The 11,703-nt window shown below is 39.5% G+C and overlaps 1 protein-coding gene across 1 annotated transcript in view; it reads right to left on the reverse strand.

Moving 5' to 3' along the window:
- Positions 1-11,703, reverse strand: part of EDNRB (endothelin receptor type B) — a 17,400-nt gene that overhangs the window by 3,052 nt on the left and 2,645 nt on the right. The window contains exons 3-7 of the mRNA XM_009332101.1: positions 3,011-3,127; positions 2,641-2,845; positions 2,163-2,312; positions 826-959; positions 131-239 (exon numbers count right to left, since the gene is read on the reverse strand). Coding sequence (XP_009330376.1) covers positions 131-239; positions 826-959; positions 2,163-2,312; positions 2,641-2,845; positions 3,011-3,127 — 715 coding nt within the window. The remainder of the gene's footprint in view (positions 1-130; positions 240-825; positions 960-2,162; positions 2,313-2,640; positions 2,846-3,010; positions 3,128-11,703) is intronic.

An 11,703-nucleotide genomic window follows, 5' to 3' on the forward strand; every position in this document is an offset into this window, starting at 1 on the left:
CTACCATGACCCAGTTAAAATTTTAAGTAAAATTTAATGACCATTTAAAACACTTTGTGCATGTTAAGGAATAAATTTTACTGCTGACATCACCGTTTAACCAGAGGAGCAGCTCCCAGCAGCCTCTTACCTTAAAGCAGTTTTGGAATCTTTTGCTCACCAAATACAGAGCTATTGGATTGATGCAGGAATTCAGTGAAGCCATGTTAATACCAATGTAGTCCATCACAAGAAAAAAGCTGTGTGGAAATTAAAGAAAGTGAGACACTTCTCATTTTCTCTGAAAACGGTTAGTAGAGGTTGTCAGCTATGAAAATTGGACTCAGCTTCACTCAACCAAGACTAACCATTAAACATAATATTAAAGGGGCTTATATCAACAGGATTAACTCATGGAGGTAACAATTGTGCTCAATAATAAAGTCTGAATCAGTAGACCATTCTCATGAAAGTAATTTCAGAAGATCCAACCACCTTAACTTGTGGGAGGAAACGTTCACGAGGTTTTCTTCACAGATTTAATCCTAGCTGTTCTGTTGAAAGGGAAAACGGGGACAGAAATTCCCCCTTGGCCCTCATAACGCCATAAGACAGTAGGACAGTCCCAAAAGGGATCAGGAGAAGACAGGCAAACAGGACAGAAGCCCAGTGTTCATGGGATTCCTCATAATTTCCTGACCCTGCTACTGGAGTGAAACCAGAGTGTCCTGGATGAAGAAGCAGAGAGAACTTCAGACACACAGAGTAAGCTAGTTCATTAGGAAATCCAAATATGCTCACGGAGAATGTCAGCAGCGCACAGGCGTTTTATTTTTACAGTCTCACCTTAAAAGTTCACATCTGTTGGGGTCCTTCTGATCATAAATAGTGAGCTTCAATATTCTGCTTAAGTGGAGTGGTAGCCAACACAAGGCAAAAACAAGTACCAGACAGAACACGGTTTTGGCCACCTCACGTCTCTGAAAAAAAAAATTGGACAGAACAGTGTTATAGTTTCTCTCTGTCTCTCGATTGTTGTTGTCTTCATAGAATCATAGAATCATTAAGGTTGGAAGAGACCTCCAAGATCATCGAGTCCAACCGTCAACCCAACACCACCATGCCTACTAAACCATGTCCCTAAGCGCCTCATCTACCCGTTTTTTAAATACTTCCAGGGATGGTGACTCAACCACTTCCCTGGGCAGCCTGTTCCAATGTTTAACCACTCTTTCAGTAAAGAAATTTTTCCTCACGTCCAATCTAAACCTCCCCTGGCGCAACTTGAGGCCTCTAACATCTTCCATTGTCTTCTAACATCCAAATGTTTCATAAACAAAATAAAACCCCTATCAAAATAGGAGTTAGGAGAACATCATAATACCTTATTTTCTTGGAATATGTACTTAATCTTTTCTATTGCTTTAGATGTCTTGCACCGATTCTCTGTATCTCTAATTTTAAAAAGTATGAGCAATAAAATGAAAAAAATCAAGGACATAAAAACAGTCATTTAAATTAAAATGAAGAACATATTTGTCTCCCCAGTCACTTTCAAATACCAGCTTGTTTTCAATTGTATTTTCTTGTGCTTTGATCTCAGGTCTTATTTTAAATGCCCCAAAAGATTTCAATTACAACTTTATAGAAGTAAGAGGAAAGGAGCACAAATATACTTTATAGTACAAATGTAATTTAATTCTAGTGACATATGATGTTTTTCTCTGGTGCACTACTAACTTGGAATGTATTTTGGAATGTGTTTTGTTCTGCTAACATATACTGCTAACCTTACTACAGCATGAAATTGATTCAAAATAATCAACAAATTTACAGCACCAGCTTCTACATTACAGCACGACCTCAGTTTTCATTACAAAATATCCAGCTCTCATTCTTGTACAGAAGAAAGAAAAACTATAAAACCTGAAGGATTAACACCAAACAAGAAAAAAAGAAGTTTTGTGATTGTCAGTGAAAATCTTAGGTTTCTGAGGGATCTGATATCTATATCTGTATCTATCTCTCTATATCTGTATGAGTTCAGCAGCACCACTGTTAGGAAACTTCTCTTTAGTAGTAATCTTGAAGTCATTATACAAGAACAGAATAATGACGTGGTAGTAAAGGTATTATTGTCATCCTCTCTACAGTCAGCAGAGTTGTCAGGGATAAATTTTTACCTGTTTTAAGTGGTCATTTAAAGCAATCTGCATCCCACTTTTCTTTCGTAACATCTCACAGGTCATGAGAGTATAGAAGAATGCTGTGATAGCCAGTGGCAAACAGAAGTAAAAGCTGAACAGCCACCAGTCTTTAGCTTGCTTGTAAAACTAGAAGGAAAACAAAAGTAAAAACATTGTTACGAGTTGAATGTTGGAAACTATGCTATAACTGTCCTGAAAAGCATCTCTATAAGGCATACATTACAGATGAGAAAACGGGACAAGATAATAATATGCCCAAAGCCCACAAAAACACAAAAGTTTCTGAATGCTTTTTTTTTAACCGATATACCTCAGAAATTTGTCAGCATTTCATCTGGACATTATATTCACCTACATTTCACATACACTTGTGCACATTAGAATCCACACAACACTGAGAAGATCCACGGAACTGTTCCAGAGAGCTGTGCTTTCGTAAACGTCAGTGTCTTACCATCATAAAGGATGTTTTCTGCGTGGGGTGAAGCAGGCATATTCTAAGATCCTTTCCTCTGTACTCCATCGTAATCATGTCAAATGCGATAGCTTCTGGAACAGCCAATATCACTGATATAACCCAGATCAGTACAATTTCAACAGCAGTCCACTTTGGCACTCCAATTCCTTTAATGCGACTCCAAGAAGCAACTGCTCGATACCTGAAGCAACACACATTTGCGAATTAAAAATATAAGAAAACCCACCCTGTTTAACTGGCTTAAACTCAGTTTATTCATATTATATCAGCTGAGTGGAAAGGTGAATTTGAACCAATGCCCGTATTGAAAAGAAATTACAGAGTTTGATGAAAAAATCGGTCTCACCTATCTATACTGAGGGCACACAAACTCAACACTGTGATGCCCACTGATGCCTTCTGAATGAAGGGTACTAATTTGCACATTTCGACACCAAAGGGCCAGTCCTCTGCAAGCAGCTGTGAAAAGAAAACAACAATTAGAAATTAATCATTTTTTAAAAATAATTCCCACAGATGCAACATAAGACTTTTCTTTTAATTGTTTTTCTTTTCCACCATGCAAAACTTAGTCAGGAAGAAAACTTGACTCAGGGAGTCTCCACGGTGTGTGTCCTAAAAACTAGGTAGTAGCATCCCAGTCAGTCCCTGGCTGGGCAAGGATATATGCATAAAGGGTTAGTCCTGACTTGTCAAGCCCTACAAACTCCACTCATTTTGTTTCTAACTTCACAACCCCAGTGTTTATGGCAAAAAATGACCGAGCAGGTGAGGATTTCCCTCTTGTATTGGCTTTATCTGTCTCGGGTGTTCATTGCTTTTCTTATATGGTCCAACTAACTCTCCATTTACTAGAAATAAAGAAAATTACTTGAGGCTGATCAGAACAGGGACAAAGCTAACAAATGCACATCTGGGTTGGGGTTTATTTGAAGCTTGGTGCCTAGGCTCCACCAGCTGAGAAGTCAGGCAACACTGGAGAGCAATGTATCCCATAGGTTTTAGCTGACCATCTGGTAACGAAAGAAGGGACCACTGGACACTCCTAAACAGCTAGTTTGAACTAAATGTTTTGCAGCAGGTAAAGACAGATCAGATAAATCCCACACTGAAGATCTTTATTGACCCGTTTTCCAATGATTCTGTATTACAATACCAAAAAGACTATCTGCACATTCGGCATACCTGTTTGTGCTACAGAACAAAGAAAACAGCACAATGAATTTTAAGTTGGTTCAATTGCACTTCGGGTCATACACTTTAATGGAAATCTTCTGTCACATTCCCAGCGGTACGTTTTAGCTGATTTAGGGGACGAGACTTACTGGACACAGAACACCTTCTTCACAGCTGATGCTATGAACTGTTTGCCTGTAGCTTTAGTTTAGAAACATTTAATCTCTGTACTCTGCTGTGAGCTGCTCTGATGGCTCAAATACACCACAGCAGCAGCCAAATCATCCAGTTCCTCACAAAAACAAGACTCTCCAGAACAGAGGTTATGCCAAGAAATAGTTGCAATCGTTATATACAAAAGTAAACTTTCTGAGTTTCTGTAATTAGTTACATTATCTAAGCCCATCTCTGTTTTTCATAACTTTCTTCAAATGAGGCCTTTTGGATCTGTTGCAGATAGAGGGCTACAAAATGGAAAAGGAGAGGAAAGAAGAGTAATGATAACTACCCAAAAGAGATTGCAAAATCTTTCCCTCGGCTCAGGTCTCCTCAGACATCGTAGAGGGCTACAAAATGTAAAAGGAGAGGAAAGAAGAACGATAAATACCCAGAAGAGATTGCAAAATCTTTCCCTTGGCTCAGGTCTCCTCAGACATCTCATTTAACAGGGATGTAAGAAAAGAAGAAATAGATCACCATACTGTATAGATTCCGCTGGGGACCAAAATGATTGAAGATAGCCACGGAGTTGCCTGCTCATGCTGGTTTGGTTCAGCAAAGTCCTTAAGCACACATACATGTGCATCTAAGGATAAACAGTTACGCAGTCCACAACAGTTTTTGAAAAGCCCTGATACAATTTAAGTATCATTTTAACATAAAGGGAGTTAAGTACATTTCATGACCATGTGCTTTTGGAAATCCCTATGAAGTGCCCACCAGTATTTTCAGATACCAGAATACCTTCAAAAATCTGCTTTAGTCCTGTGCTGAAATGGGATCTTTAAAAGAACAGCAGTAGGAAAACTGTAACACGGCCCAGCTTTGATCTATTTCTTCAATGTCTACTTAAGTAAGACAAAGAGTATAATGCTCCTGCAGAAATGAAGCAGAAAAATAAATTCTAAGGATTTATGTTTCTTGAGAATTTTATGGAAAGTAATAAAGCAGAGGAAGTAGGGACGAGGTTGTAATAACCATACAGTACCTTTTGCTTATGTGATGTGGGAATATAACTCAGTCTGTAATTAAAGTATTTTCAGTAAAGCCTCTCCCTGAGACTTCTTTTGAATCGCTGTTAAGGAGGTGATAGTTACAAACTACTATTAAAATTGCAATGTGAATAATTACAGGTGTTCTAAATGTACACTCTAGACAATTAAATGACACCTGGACTAATTTAGTTTATATCAATCAGGCAGTGAACCTCCAGCCTACCACACCTAGTTGCTATAGAAGTCAAGGACTGGGTAGCAAGTACATTGCATACTTGTTTATATATTGTATCTATTGTATATTGTACATGTGTATATATTAAACCAGAGACGATTCATTAGAAAAGCACTTAAAAATTAAAATATTTTTTTCTTCGTTGAACTAAAATTCAGAGCTTTGGTCAAATTTCTGTTGGCAGATTCTGTTCAAGACTTTAGCTACAACTAGCTGGTGTACGTGCAAGACACTCCCTGTCTCTCTTCCCTAAATCACAACGGTTCAGCCACATGTTGGAGATTTCCCTGAACTAATGCTTATCTCTCAGGTGCAGCCACACCTGTGCTCCAAGCTGACTGGATTTTAGCCAGCTCCAGTTTGGGACCCATACGGCTGGATTATATATAATGGGGCTGCACGCGAGCGCATGCGGTCTACTGAGAGAAAGGGTGCATTAGCTTGGGTTTAGCATAACATCAAAATATTACTTGCATTCAGCCAGCTTAAATCAGGGGCAGAATGGACACACAGCTGTCTGCATTGGATTGGAAAAACACGTCCTTTATCTCTTGCAGCTGATATATTGTGAAATTTGAGCATTTTAATGCATGAGTCACAAATTTCTCTATCATGGTATTGCAAGTGGTTAATGACATGCTTTGCAGCAAAATAAAAGGAAAAAAGTAGAATGTTTTAATTGCCGATTGCTTAATTCCTTATTGTTTGTCTTCTGTCTTGCCATCTCCTCAAAACACTGCCTGAAAGTACAGTGAAAATCCACTGTGAAGTATTCAGGAGCATCACGTTTGTGGACAAGAGCAATGATTATTCTTAGTGAAGTACAGATGTAGTCTAATGCAATTTTGTATGGGTGAAACGATTTTCTTATGATTCATAACAGGGTATCTGTACAAAGAGTGCCATTTTACAAATGACAAATGCTGCCACTTGGCAGCAAAGAGAAAAAATAATGTTGCGTTTTCATCGGTAAAATGCCAAGAGAAGTCTACCACTGGCTGTATTCCGAGTGACCTTTTCCGATGTTTTATAGTCACTTATTTTACATGTGCAAAGTTTTAACTGCTAAGCCACAGAAATGTGTGGAAGATGAAATGAAATAGAACAAAAGGAAAGGGAACACATTGCAGAATGAAGTGAAATCATACTTAAAAGAACCAATACATCTGATGTGCTCCTAGCCAACACTTTCTCAGACCAGACACAGATCTGAGCCTAAACTGATGTGAAAGCTGCACAGCTATGAAAGTAGCCCCAAGAGATGTTGTGACTCAGAGACACACCTGTGAGTTACAATTCCTGCTCTGCTTCCTCTTGGTTGTGTAGGAACAAAAAGATGTTCCTAATACGCTGCTGGAATACGCCAGCATGCGAGCACGATACGCTGCTCTTGATGGCTCAGCTGCTGTGGCCACCAGCCAGAAGGCTGATGCCACGGCTCCAACCCACTCCTGTTGACTTTCTGCAGTCAGGCACGAAGAAGTAGCGAAGCGTGCACTTATTTACATCAGCGTCCTGGTCCTGAGCAATGAATGCACACGGAAACGCAGAGCAGGAATTCGTACTTCCTCCTAGCTGTGCATTCACAGCAAGTCTAGTTCACAGGATGATAGGACTCAATTATTGTAATTATGAATTGCAGAGTTAGTTACAGAGGAAATCAGACGTGCAACTGTACCCCTAATTCACAAGCAACATTTTTTCAATATATCTGTGAAATGACTGGCAGATTTTCACCTGATACTTCTGAGACAGGGAGGTCATGCAGATAAAGTATTTTTTGGCATTTCATAGGAGCAAGCAGTTTTCAAAACAGGAAATTTGCCCAGGAAATTAAGCTTATGGTCAGGGATAAGTCAGACAACATTACATAACTTATTAATATTTAACAATAATTATGATGTCAGGGTGGGGATCTTCCCTCTAGACAAGAAAATATATTTCCCGCTTCCTAGTTAAGCTAAGAATGTTTTACGGGTCTATCCAATAAACAGTGTAAATCTTAATATGAGGCATGCAATTAGTTTCTTTTCCTGTGTCTGTATTAATAACTTCTGCTTAGAAACCGCATTTTTTTAAAAAATACTTAATTAAGATAAAGTAATATCATATACACATCTTGAAAATGACAGAAACCCCATAATGTGTTGTCAAAATAAAAAAATTCTGCAATTTCACAATCCCAGTGAAAGGACTGCATCAAAAGAAAGCCATGCTGCTGTCAGACTGGGAAGCATAAAGACAGGGTAGAAGAAAAAAAACAAACAAGATGAAAACTTGTTTTGAAATTTGTCACATGCATCTTTTAAGTGAATGCATGCATAACAAATGTATACATAATGAAAAAATGACTCTAAATCTACAAATCTATACTGACATCATCTAACGTATTTCAGTTTGGAGATCCATCATGAAAACTATGCATGCGTACTTTTAACAACATACAGACATTTCCACTACCCCACATATTGGACTTCAGAGTAGATTGTTCCCATCTAACTGCAGAACAAAGTTACCCCCATTGCCTGTAGGGTCTAAAGAGGTCCCTCCACTGGACAGTTCAGATACTTTCTTAAGTGCCTATAAGCTGCATTTGTTGACTGTAAAGGGTTCCTAAGTGAAAAAGACTTCCAGCTTAATATGGTCAGAGATCAATAAACCTTGTGTAAGAAATTCTGAGACGAACTTTTCAAGACCTCAAGTCAGTGGTTCAGATGTTGAAAGAAAGGAAATATTGCATTTCTTCCAACAAAATGGCTGTTATCTTTAACATCAGAAGAACCAGTGGCCAAGAGTTGTAATACGGAATAGTAACAATGTTTTCTAAAGACAAGCACCTTGGCTTTTTTGGAAAGTTAGGAAAAGATTGGCTTTATCATGATGCATGCCATATAGGTACTTGGATTACAAGAGTTAGTAAGGTCATCACAAAGACATTTCCATGGAAATCCTGCCTTTTTTAGAGCACAGCTGAATTAACAAGGGGGCCAGTTTGCGTCTGCAGTCCCTAATCTGGTCTTTCTTATATTTCCAGTGCTTGATAATTCTATATAATGTTAACTGTATTTTTTTATGTAATCCCTAAAATACATTACGGAAAAAAAATCATTGCCTACAAAGCTGACTTTGGCCTTTGATCATTGGCTTGGATAAAGACCAGTTTTTGTTCCTTCCCTGGAAATTTTTGACCCTGCTCTTCCGTTGTGCTCTGAGATAAAGAACCTGTGACAGTATTTCCAGGTAGATATTCTTCCTCAGTCATTTGTGTCATAGCAAAATGATAGTCAGAGTTCAGAAAGCCACACAAGAGTGTGCAGAGCATAGGTTGTTCCCCCTGTTAAAAATCCATTGCAACATGACAGTAAATTGGATTTTATGTAAGAGAATAAATTACAAAATGAGAGAGAGAGATGTAGTCTAGATATCAGAAGAGAAAGCATGTTATTATATTATTTGGTTATGGCTTTTTTAAGTCTATGTTCCTATCTCATTACACATACATGCATGAGAGGCAGAGCTAATGTAAGTTTGGAATTTCCAATCCTGATGTTCTTTTGGTGTCTTACATGCAGGAGTTACCAACTTCATCGATTTGGGAAACTAAGCGTAAGCCTTCCAGAACTGCAGACCTGTATTGTCAGGTGTACAAGCTGCCACAGTCTGGTCTTCCAAAGATTAAGTGCAGAGAAGGACACAAAAAGCTCACTGACTACCTACTCTATCCTTCTGCTCCTTATGTTCACACCTTTAATTGCTGTTTGTGGCCTCAAATTAACAAAGATATGCTTACTTTGTTTAGTGAAGCAGTTGACCAGGCATAGGACCGCCTTCACATCCAATTAGTAGCAATTTTGCAAAGTATCTACACTGCCACAACATTACGTACTGCAGAATTGATTGTCTCAGACTTTACTTCCCATTCTGCAGTTCTGGGGGTACGGCCAAAGCCAGATTGTTTACCAGGACCCTGAATGCCAAAAAGGTCTTCCAGGTTCTGCATGCTGGAACTGAATGTCCCTCAAGCCCTCATTTCATTCCCAGTTTCCTGACTATGTGACAGATTCCAATACTTTCCATTTTCTACTGAATGTATTGATCAATATTCAAATTTGTCAAGTGCGATGGACTAATGAGCATCTCACACGTTGGACTGCATTTGCCTCACAATCCAGGCAACACCTGCTTTTCTTCAGATACCCTCAATTTAAAAGATGCAAATTTTCATTTGCGTATTTTTTCAGCTACTTACATATTCACTTAACTTAAATAGTCGCAGGGGACATCTTTTGCAGTTATCACTTTTAATACCTAACAAAATGCTGCTCCTAGCGCGAATTCTGAGTTCTCTCTTATGGGTCTGTCTAGAAAGCATTCACAGACACTTTCACACTTTCTACTACAAGTGTTGTTGAGTAAACTGCTGGCATTTTATTAACATGAGAAATTCTCTCACATTCTTTTTCACGCAGCTGTCTAACTGAGGATCTGGTAGCAATTCTGAAGATCCATTGCATCCAGTTTAAAATTGTTTCAAATTGCAAGTTACAACTGTTTTAAGTATACTTGATTTACAAACCAAGCCTTTGCTAGCCTTTGTTTTTCCCATACTGCTGGGTGATTATAGCCAGCTTTTGATTGCATTCTCCCTCACAACGTTGCTCTGCAGGTGAAATTAAATGGGACTTGATTAAATGGGATGAAAAGTTATCATCAACTCAAACCTTACTCAAACTCTTAATTTTGATTAAATAAACACAATGTCTAATGTTTGGGGGTTTTAACTCACATTTATTCAAAAGTCCTGTTTTTTTAAAACAGCAAATATTGCAGTCATTATTGTAAGGGATAATAAAAATTTATTATGGGCTCTTCATTAAGATGAGCAGCAGCGTGGGAGATTTAGCACCTGAGAGCTATTGCTTAGCTCCTAGCATTATCAATAGCACAATAAAAATCCTGGACCTGCAGCTGGTATAGTATGTATCGGTTTGCAATCTGACCTTTTATTCCTCCTGCTCCAACCTACTCATAATGATATACTTGATGACATTCAATCAAGATAAGGACTGCCGTATATTATTGCATGTTACCATTAAATTAATTTTGCAATAAGTGTCACTGAGATTGCAAAGTCTTGTACTGAGCAGCTGTTTAATTTTTTTGATTTTTTCTGAGAACAGATAAAAAAATCTTTTTGTTCAATATCTTTTTTTACAAAAACTACAGTTTTTTCAAAACAGCTTAAAGTATTTTGTTTCATAAATTCCACTCTCACTCAGAAGAGTACACGCCTCTCACAAGAACTACGATAAATGTATAGCATGGAAAATACTGAAACTCCAAATCAAAGAACTCTCGTGTAATCCAAATTATCCGGCTCATGAATTTAACACAGTTATGATGTTCCCTGTTTTGTAATACTTCAATACTTTAAAAGGATAAAGGCACAGGATTCTCCCACTTCAGCAGCTTCTGGGAGTAATCACTACAGATTCAGAAGACTAAATTCAAAACCCGTCCCCTCACCGTGGTTTTCCAAAGCGAAAAGTAACAAACCCCAGACTTTACAAACATGCATACGAAGTGAGGAGAAGGAATAGATGAAGGCTCTCATGTTCACTTTATCCAGTAAGTGATGGGTGCTCAGGGACCCAGACTGTAAACTCTCAAGGTGGAAGATGCCTTGTCATTTCCAGCATCCCTCCCAAGAGTGCTGATCGTAACTAGAGGCTGGATTCAACCGCCCAACGAATTCCTAAGGACAAATGGACCGCGCAAACTGGGTAGAGGAGACAGAGGTTGTACGCCTTCCGTGGCAAGTCTTATCACGTCAAAGGGCAGAGTAAAGGGCAGAGTAAAGAAGGTGCAAGAGTAGCAGGTGTGGCTCACTCCCTCTCGGCTGCCCATGCTGCAACGCTGGCCAACGGGGGAAAGCGTTCACGGCTCGGGAGAGCATCGTGCCTCTCAACCGCCGGACGCATAAAACTAATACAAATCGCTCAGTTTGAACGACCTTGGTTCCTCCTGAAACAGTCCCCATGCCACCAGCGACTGTACGGACCCACGGGAAGTATATGACTAAGCCTGCCCCAGCCGTGCAGGAGGGACCCACCCCACCGGAGAGGGTCTTCTGTGCCTCCCCCTCCATTCCTCGGGGGAAGGGAGGGAAGCCCTGAACCCATTAAGCATTTATCCACTGCAGTTATTTCCTTTATCCCTAGGACAGCACCTGTTTCCAGGTGACGTTCAGAGCGTGGCCACCTCCAGCCGCACACCTCTGCCCCATTCCCAGCCCGGACCGCTGAAAGGGTTGGGACTGGGGCACAGAGGGGGTGCCATGTGGGACAACAAGGACAACATCTGACCAGAATACCACCTTCCGGCAGGTTTTTGGCATGCTGTCTCCCAGCCAGC

This window comes from Pygoscelis adeliae, unplaced genomic scaffold (genome assembly GCF_000699105.1).
Source record: "Pygoscelis adeliae isolate BGI_AS28 unplaced genomic scaffold, ASM69910v1 Scaffold98, whole genome shotgun sequence".
NCBI classification, from domain to species: domain Eukaryota; kingdom Metazoa; phylum Chordata; class Aves; order Sphenisciformes; family Spheniscidae; genus Pygoscelis; species Pygoscelis adeliae.